This window comes from Lipotes vexillifer, unplaced genomic scaffold, assembly GCF_000442215.2.
Source record: "Lipotes vexillifer unplaced genomic scaffold, Lipotes_vexillifer_v1.1 scaffold134, whole genome shotgun sequence".
NCBI classification, from domain to species: Eukaryota; Metazoa; Chordata; class Mammalia; order Artiodactyla; family Lipotidae; genus Lipotes; species Lipotes vexillifer.
Window position 1 is genome coordinate 2,825,540 of NW_006787464.1, and position 9,800 is coordinate 2,835,339.

Genomic DNA, 9,800 nt, shown 5'->3' on the forward strand with positions numbered 1-9,800 from the left:
CAAACACTGTTGACCAAACCATGCTGGATTATCTGTGGAGGGACCCTTGGGATGATAAGCTGATGTAACTGGCAGGAGCAGTCCTTTTTTAAGGAATAAGAACTTATTAGGTGACTTAAAACTATTAGCCAAAAAAAGTCTTAACATAATATTGAAAATAAGACCTTGATTTCTTTATAAATATTTGGGATGGTGATATTTCAGTGTTACAAAAGTCATCCGACCTATATATACCTAGTACACTAGTTGTTCCAGTGAACAAAGGGAGGACAATAATTCTTAAGAAGAAGACATTGAAGTCCAGTGAAAACATTAAGGCTTTGTTTTTACACCTGGAATTGAAGTTTGGATCTTAATCGTAGGTTGTATTATGCACACTTACTTAATTGAGGATTTTTCATAATAATGTTAACTTTGCATGCTACAAAATGTGTTTGTAATTTTTGCTTTCAGTAACGTACAGTTGACTTGACAATTGTCTACTAGGAATAAGATTCTAAAAAGGAGGCAGAAAACAGCTTGAGAAGATGACTGGGTTTTTAGTTTTTGTTTTTAAAGCCCTGATAGCTTTGTCTTAAAGCAACACGGGGCAGAAAGAAAAATATATGTCGCGTAACAAAATAAGGATGTCATAAAATTGACCTTAGGTGCAGTTAGTCCCACAGGATACCTTCTTCAGAATCAGAAATTTATGAGTTAAAGCATATTGTCTTGCATCCCAAACACTCATTCAGATACCTTTTTAACTCCTAGTATTTTATATGCATCAATGCTACCAGCTTTCTAAGCAGAGTAGCAGAACAGGGAATTTTGTCAACATCAGTTGTCAATCTCATATGTTTAACATTAGTAAAGGGAGCCATTCAGTTGCCCAAATAGGTATAGCACAGTAAGCCACTGGAGTAATTTAGTAAACAAAGTATTAGCATTACTATAATAGCTTTTAACTCACTGGGGTCAGCGTTTCTAGAAAGTAAGTAACTGAGTCTGGATCAGTGTTGGGATTAGTAAGAGAATCAAGCAGTCTCCCTAGGCGTTCTGTGAGTAAAAGTATTTGCAAATTGTTTATAACATTATTAAAATAATTCAAATGCCACTTCCAGACATTTTCAATAAAGGGGTATTTATTTTATAGTAAATGAACATATGATAGTCTCTTTAAAAGCATAATGCTACTGACATATACACTACCAAATGTAAAATAGGTAGCTCGTGGGAAGCAGCTGCATAGCACTGGGAGATCAGCTTGGTGCTTTGTGACCGCCTAGAGGGGTGGGATAGGGAGGGTGGGAGGGAGACGCAAGAGGGAGGGGATATGGGGATATATGTATACATATAGCCGATTCACTTTGTTATACAGGAGAAACTAACACGGCATTGTAAAGCAACTATTATTCCAATAAAGATGTTAAAAAAAAATTAAAAGTTTAAAAAAAAGCATAATGCTAAATATCTGAAGATCTGTTGCCAATGTATTATTTTTCTTAATGGGAGTTCAGAAAGAGTAATTTTTAACACGGCTGCTAACAGTGTTGTATTTTATAAGTGGTATTATGTATTACTTAAAGACCAGCTAAATTTGTTTTCAAACTTCAGGTATTTTTCATGAGATAACCCCTTTAAGGAGGAGATACTCGTTAAAAACAAGTATTTGTTTCTTATAGGTTCGAACAAGGTCAGTTGGTGAATGTGTAGCATTCTATTATATGTGGAAAAAATCTGAACGTTACGATTTCTTTGCTCAGCAAACGCGATTTGGAAAAAAGAAATATAATCTTCATCCTGGTGTCACGTGAGTATTTTTTCTTTTGAGTCATGTTTTTGCTAAGCTTTTCTAAATTTTTCTTGAGAAAATTGTAATTTTTAGAATCTTTTTTCTCTTAATAGGATAAAAGTTTACATTAGTTTCAATTTATCCATTTATTGACATCTTCATAGGGCATTTAGACTTTTCAGTGTCTTATAAATACATTGTAAACTACAGTTCATCTTATTTGAGACAGCAAATTTATCAAAGCGAATGTTAAAGAGTGTATGTTTTCAGTAGTATTCCTGAGAGGAAATGGATCAGAACAGCTGTGAAGGCATGTTTTTGTTAAATTCTATTCCATTCAGTATAAGCACATACAGTTTTGAGCTAATAACACTGAGAGAGAGCAGTAAGAATAGGAGAGACTATCTTTTCTAAAACTTATAGGGCCATATGCCTAATAGAGGCCCTTTAAAGAGGAGGGGAAATTAATATTTTTCCTTTCCCAATCTATTTTTGATTCTGGGAACCAAAATCAGATTTGGATATAGATGATATCAAAGGGAAAAGACGTAGGGATATAATAAATCAGGTAAAATTGCATTTTCTTTTATTACAAAGTTTTTTATAGAGAGGTGCACATGTGCATGATGACTTCCCTTTCCCTAAATATTCTGAAACCTTTTCCTCTAACAAATAATATTTAATAAGTAATGTACCTTTAGCTAACTCCCAGTGATAGAGGGAGTATAGTTTATTATATCCTCTTTTTAAGCAAAATGCCTATATGTCTAATCCATTCCCCATGCACCAAATTCTCTTAGCTTCATTCAGTCTAGCTGTGGAATGAAACACTGTTCCCACTCCCACTAGCAATTTGTTACTTAAGTATATAGTACATAGAGTATTGAACCCTTCATTTCACGTGACTTGCTCTAAAATGCTGATGAATTGTTGTGGTGGAATTGACTTTACCATATACAAATTAACTTTGCCAATACCTTGAGTATTCCCTAATGTTTATGGAATAAAAATAATGCAAAGCTGTGACTTCATTTGGTCACCATGCACCACTAAAGTTCTTAAGCCTGGCCAAATAACTGCCTTTGGAAGATGTGCTTATATGCATATTTGCTTGTGCTTTTCAAACTCCTAGGCTGCACTGTTTCTTGGTCGTGTTCATTTACAGGTGTCTCTGCTGGTTACTTCCTTGGAGGATCAAACTGTAAAATCCAAAGCAGAATTATCTAAAAGGGAGTAAATGGGTATGACTGCCCCTGGAAGTCATGAGACGTTGAACTCTGTGCCTCATTCCCCCTTGTTCAAATCTCATAATGAGTAGAATTTTATATATAACAGTATTCCAAATTTTATATAATTGCTTACTGTTATCAATTTATAGTTAAATTTGTATTTATTGGTAGTGTTGAGGCACAGTGATGTAGAACTAGATACAGCTATCTAGTCTTCAGAGTATATCTTAAAATAGTCAGTTTTCAAGCTATTCTATAGGGAAAAGCAATAGTAACATCTTTCATTTTTTTCACCCATTTCAGAAATAATGTTCACACATGAACTACAGGCAATCTGTCGTCATCAGCAGTAAGAACATAAGAATTGCCATGCTGGGTCAGACCCATGGTTCATCCAGTTTTCTCTTTCAGAAAGCATCACCAAGGGAAGTGTTGTGGGCTGGCTTAGTTGGTCCTCTGTGATGTCAAGCTCAACAGGTTAGGTAGGGATGTGCTGCCAAACATTTTAGTTTTTCTAATAATCTCTCCGTAGCTTCTGAAAACTTTTTGAAGATATTTATATTTGTAACCTTGATTCTCCTTAAGGTTTAAGTATTCTGTAGGTGGAGTAGTCTCAGTTAAAAGTAATCCCATATCTTCTCTTTTCTCAGGCTTTAAGAGTTAACAGCATGTTCCCTGGTGTTATGGTAGGAAGTGAAGAAATGCTTTTTCCCCTAGACAAGAATACTGTGTTTTTGTAGGCTTCAGTTATATCCCCTCCCGGGTCTTTTATAAAGTTTTTTGTTTTTTTAACTGAAAACGATAATTCTTTTACTCCTGCTTGTCCCTTTTAGCTGTGTTAAATCTCCTGTAAGAAGCCATGACCAGACTGTATATTCCAGATGGGGAGAAACTGTGGTTTTCTGTAGGCATGAAGATATTTTTCTAGTTTGCTTCCAGGACCTTCTCTTTCTATTAATAGTTGCACTTTAAGTGACCGCACAAAACATTAAGTTAATGCCGTTAGACAAAAATTGGACTGAATTTGAAAATTTTCCTCCGTAGTCAGAATCAATAGTTAAGAGCAGATTATCCTGAAAGTTATTTGCTCATTTTTCTGTTACATTGTTACCTTCCATTTGTTCACCAGAATGAAGCACATTGCCACTTTTCTGCCTATAAATGGCCTTTGAAAAATCCTACTGTGGATTCTGTCTATTCACTACCTACCTGGAAGAATTGGTAGCCATATACAAATTGAAGATTTTTCTGTAACAGCCTTGCAAATAATTTTTTTCAAAGTAAAAATTAACTCAGCATAACTTGAACTATTTGAATGCTACTCCAGCCTCCTGTACGGTCTACCTGACTCTTCCTTTTTTAAGCATTCTGGATGCCATTAACCTTTAAGAAATAATAGTAATAAGTCTTTCACAATATCATTGTTATATTCAGAAATTTAAAATAATTTTGATATCTAGTCAGTTCTAGCTTCCTTTGCGTGGCTTTTAACATCCTCCATTACCCATTCCCACTATGCCAAATTTATTTCCAACAATTCTTCCTCATGCCTCATCTGTCTCTGTTAGCTTTAGCTTCTGAAGTCCCTTTGGCATTGCATTCATCATGCTCGTTCTGTTTCTGTGTGATTTGTTACATAATTGTTCTGTAATGGTGAATGACATAAAGCCAAAGAGATCTTAAAAGACCATGAAATTTCATTCCCTCCATTTATAGATGAGGAAAGTAAGGCCTAGAATGTTAAATTGATTAGTTCATGGTCATATATGTTTCTTTGATATGTGTTAGTTTGTACTCTTAACCTGTCGGAAGCTTCTTGAGGTCATTCTACATCCCTATATTATAAACTACACATTTATAATGTATGTCCCTGTATATAAACTACAACATGATCACGTAGTTTGAGATTAAAACTATAGTTACTAGTCTGTTCTAGACTGTTACCACAGACTTTCAGTAAAGTCCCAAAAGCCCTTCCATGGTTTCCTTCTTGTCCACATTCTTTCTTACGCTGCTCACAAAATTCTAAAAGATAAGATGTGCCTTACTATTTGTTATACTTATTCTGAGGGAATTTAAAAATAAATAAGGTATTTTGGGTTTTATTGCACTTCTCTGCACCGTGCACAACTTAGGCACTGGTGGTGCAGTGATAAAGCAGACTAAACTCCCTGCTTTCAGGGAACTATTCCAGCACAGGTGATGGCAGACTTTTTCTGTAAAGAGCTAGAGAGTAAATGTTTTAGGCTTTTGCAGGCATTAAGTTCTCTTGCAACTACTTAGCTCTGCTATTGTTGTGAAAAGCAGCCATAGACACTGTGTAAGTGAATGGATGTGGCTGTGTTCCAGTAAAATACTGTCCACAAAAATAGGTGGCCAGCCCACAGGCCATAGTTTGCTGACCTTTATTCTAGTGACTTAATAGCACTTCATAGTTCATAAAACACTTCGCTACACATATCTTATACAACAGCCCTGTGTGGTAGATAGGTCATGTATGGTTACATACATTTTATAGGTAAAGACACTAGACCTGAGAGAGAAGTATTTCGTTCAGATCTTCTAACCTCAACCCAATGTCACTTACCACAAATGTCTTCCCATGCCATACAGTTAGGAATGACTTAGGTAAGGAAGTAAGCTCACCTCTAACAATATATGGGCAGATACAGCTGGCAGATAAGTCCAGGAACTTAGTGAGCTTATTATAGCTTAGCTCTAGCAGAAAGGTAATATAGAAGGTAACAGGAAGGTAATTCATTATTGGGTCCTAATTTGTCTTTCAGGTATTGCCATAACAGTCCAATAGTCTTTACGAGCTTTACAGTTCCAACCTGTGTCTGTTCAGAAATTCTTCTGTACTCCTCCTGATTGACATCATCCCTATCTCTTCATTTACAGATTTTCTGATTTTAGTTGGGCCCCTCTGATCACTTGCCTACAGTTTTTAAAGTTTTAAAACTTCCTATAGGTCTCTAAAATTTGCTAGTGTAGAGCACTTACATATTTTTCCTACAAACATGTAACCAAGAGGAGCTTTTCCATTTAAATGTTCAGATACTGGTGTCATAGATGAGGCACTGGAATAAATGTAAGTGAAAATTAGGATATATTTGCTAATAAAGCTTTCTAAATTTAACCTCAGTCAATTTTAATTTTCAGCTGTTTTTAATATAAGAAAATAATTGTCTTATTTTACTCAATTTTAAGGGATTACATGGATCGTCTTCTAGATGAAAGTGAAAGTGCTGCTTCTAGTCGAGCACCATCCCCTCCCCCAACTGCCTCAAACAGTAGTAACAGCCAGTCTGAGAAAGAAGATGGCACTATAAGCAATAGTAATCAAAATGGTAAGCAACCAAAGAACACTTAGATTTCTTCATAGTGACGGGCACTTTTCTTTCAGTAGCTTGGAAAATTCAGTTTTGGTGTCTCTTAAACTTCCAAAGCAGAACTGAAGTCATAATTATAAATACCAGATGAAACATAGTATCAGCATACATATATACTAACACAGAATATGTACAAGTCAGTTGGAAAGAATTCCCATTGATATCACTAAAAAGTACATCTAATAAAGTATACTATCAACAGTGACCATTTCTTTTAAGAAATTAAGAAAATAGCATCTGTTTTCTTATCAGGTTGGAATGTCTAGATATAAGTATTCTTGTTAAGTCTTAGACCGAAACTCCAGCCATTTCACATCAGAAATACACAGATATTTATGAAATACTTTCAGAGCTTATAACACTTTATTAGGAAACTGCTTTAAGCATATAAATGAAAAGAAACAGATAACAAGGGCACTCTTTAAAATATTTTCCTCCTTGGTAACATAATAACCTTGAAGGACGAGTAAAGATAAAGCAGGTGTCAGCCTGTGAATTAATATTGTACAGAAACATTCATTTTTATGTCCATGAAAAAGAGAAGCAAAAGGCATACTAATATGTTTGAGATTCAGATAGTGTTCTTGTTTAAAATATATAGTGGACCAAGGATCACTGAGCTGATCAGTAAGACCTAGTCAGAGAATTATCTTGATTTCTACTTTAATGAAAATAGTCTTAAGTAAGACCATTGCTAAGCAGAACGTAATAAATCCTCCAGTCCTTTTTAGGAGGAAACTGGTGAATTAGAGACAAGCTCTGCCCACCTGCATTCTGATGTAACAGATTTAGGGGAGGGCCAGTGGAGAGCTAACCTCCCCCTGACAGAAACTAGAAGAGGAATACTGTGAAGAATTTGAACTTTGTTCTGATCTTTGCTCTCACACTGGCATTTAATATTACTGTGGTGAATATACTTTGTTCATTTAATGACCCCTCTCTATTCCCTCACTACTTCCCCTCTAAGAACAAGCCAAACAAACAAATATTACAGCCCAGCCGTTTCCTGGTTCATCGACATGATTTCTAATGCCAATCACATCCATCCTGAAGTTGAATAAGAAGCAGAGACTGACTTTGGGACTAGGGGTGGAAACTCAGGGAGGCAGACGGTTGGTAGTACAGTCAGCCCTCTGTATCTATGGGCTCTGCATCTGCAGATTCAACCAACTGCATAGCAAAAATATTTGAAGAAAGAAAAAATTCGAGAAAATTCCAAAAAGCAAAACTTGAATTTGCTCTGTGCTGACAGCTATTTACATAGCATTTACACTTTATTAGGTATTATAAGTAATCTAGAGATGATTGAAAGTGCATGGGTCATATGCATTTTTCATGCTGTTTTATTTATATAAGGGACGAGCATCTATGGGTTTTGGTATCCGAGGGGGTCCTGGAACCAATCCCCTACAGATGCCAGGGACTACTGTATTTCTGTCTTTTCTTATTTGCTGATAACACCAAATAAATTGTTTCCCTTTCTTTTCCTTCTTTGTTTTTTAACCATTTGATGATAACATGCAGTTAGCCAAGGAAGAGTGTTCATAAGCTACTTATAAATTACTCAGCCCAGAAGCCATTCACATCAGGTACAATTAAGATTTCCAGGTTTTTCAAGAAAGGAAGGAACTTTGCAACCCAACTGTCTTTCTTCATAAGGGGCTTTAATTCATGTCTTGAAATCTACTAGTGCTTTTTGACCTAATGAGAGTGTCACCAAGCTTCTTGTGCTTACTATGACAAAATCACTCCTCTGCTGTCATATGGCGCATAATCCCATAAGCATACATGACTTGAGTGCACCTTTGAGCTGGGGAAATAGTATATTTTATTTGACCAAAATGTGTATTTGAGGCTCTCGTTCTTTATAGTGAATATTTTTCAGAAAACTAAATTTAAATTATCTCCAGTGGCACATTCTATATTTTACATTAAGTATTTGCAAAATTTCTCCATTTTGCAGTCAACTCTAACATGACCTTTTGTCACTTCATTAGAGTAATTATACTCTTTCTTTTCTCAATCTATTATAAAGGAATTTGTGTTTACTTTTAGCATTTTCAAGTGTACGCTTGGACAGTGCAAGCATTAATGTAACATCATGACAGATTATTTAAATCTGTTTAGATAAATATAGCATATGATCTTTACCCTTAAAGCATAATACCTGTAGATTTACATTAAGAATGAAAACGTCATGTCATCCTGCTTTTTATATATGGCAGTAGAAAACTCAAACTTCTAAAGAAAGAATATAATTTTGTCATGGTTTTAGAAAGTTTTGGCCTTTTTGCTAAATCTGAATAATTTATGCATATCTTTGCTTTAACTCAGCTTATTTAGACTGCTGGATCCATTGCTTATTTGTTGCCACATATAATACCAGCATGCTATTAATATATGCCAAATTCTGTTCTTAATTCTTTACATTTATTAACTTATTTAATCTTCACAGCAATCCTATAAATTTGTTGTTATCCTCATTGTATATGTGATGAAACTGAGGTACAAGAGAGTGTAAATAACATGCCTAAGGTCACACAGCTACTAAAGTAAATAAAGCCAGAATTCAAACCATATGTATACACAGATTTGATACCTCACTTGCTCGATAAAAAGTTATTTTGCAGCTGTTTATAGCTGTGTTATAATAGTTGACAAATTATTAGCAGTTTCATTCATGTTTCTTCCAACTTAGGGGTGTCATCTAACGGACCAGGTGAAACATTAAACAAAGAAGAAGTGAAAGTTGAAGGGTTACAGGTTAATGGACCAACAGGTGGAAGTAAGAAACCACTTCACACAGATATGGATACTAATGGTTATGAAACAGATAACCTTACCACTGACCCAAAAATTGCCCATACGACTGCAAGAAATGAAAGTGATTTTGATGAAAAAAGTGAGAGACCTGCCAAAAGGCGAAGGGTGAACAGCAATGGAAAAGAAAGTCCGGGTTCTTCTGAATTTTTCCAAGATGCAGTCTCACATGGAAAATTTGAAGAACTTGAAAACACAGACGACTAAATTTTAGACTTATTTTACTTTCTTTGGAGTAAATTCTGGTGTGACTAAAGTTTTCAGGGTTGATGGGTGACCTTAAAAAGTTGACTTCCTTGAAGCAGTTGGTTAAAATTTGAAAATTTGAATTGTCCTAACTTTAGTAAATAAGATTTCATAATTCTGCCTTTTGCAGACTTTTTACTTTAAAATTGTGAAGGCCCTTTTTAAGGATATATAACAAATAGTTTAGTAAATTTGAAAGATATATCTGTACCTTCTCATTTGATGTATTAATCCTAAAATTTCACTACAAGGTACTTTTTGCTTAGTTTGATGGCAGAGAAGAAAAAAAGTTCAAATTTCTGATTAACACCAATTTTTCTGAGTTTCTTGAAATGTCTT

At 35.0% G+C, this 9,800-nt stretch overlaps 1 protein-coding gene across 4 annotated transcripts in view; it reads left to right on the top strand.

The window, feature by feature from the left end:
- MIER1 (MIER1 transcriptional regulator) overlaps nt 1-9,468 on the top strand; it is a 53,801-nt gene extending 44,333 nt beyond the window's left edge. For 3 of the 4 annotated variants that reach the window (XM_007460094.1, XM_007460097.1, XM_007460096.1), the window contains 3 exons: nt 1,665-1,792; nt 6,214-6,353; nt 9,094-9,422. In XM_007460094.1, the coding sequence (XP_007460156.1) occupies nt 1,665-1,792; nt 6,214-6,353; nt 9,094-9,422 (597 nt within the window). Of the gene's footprint in view, nt 1-1,664; nt 1,793-6,213; nt 6,354-9,093 lie in introns of all 4 variants that reach the window. The other variant, XM_007460095.1, reaches the window with a different exon arrangement.
- Nucleotides 9,469-9,800: the final 332 nt, after the last annotated feature.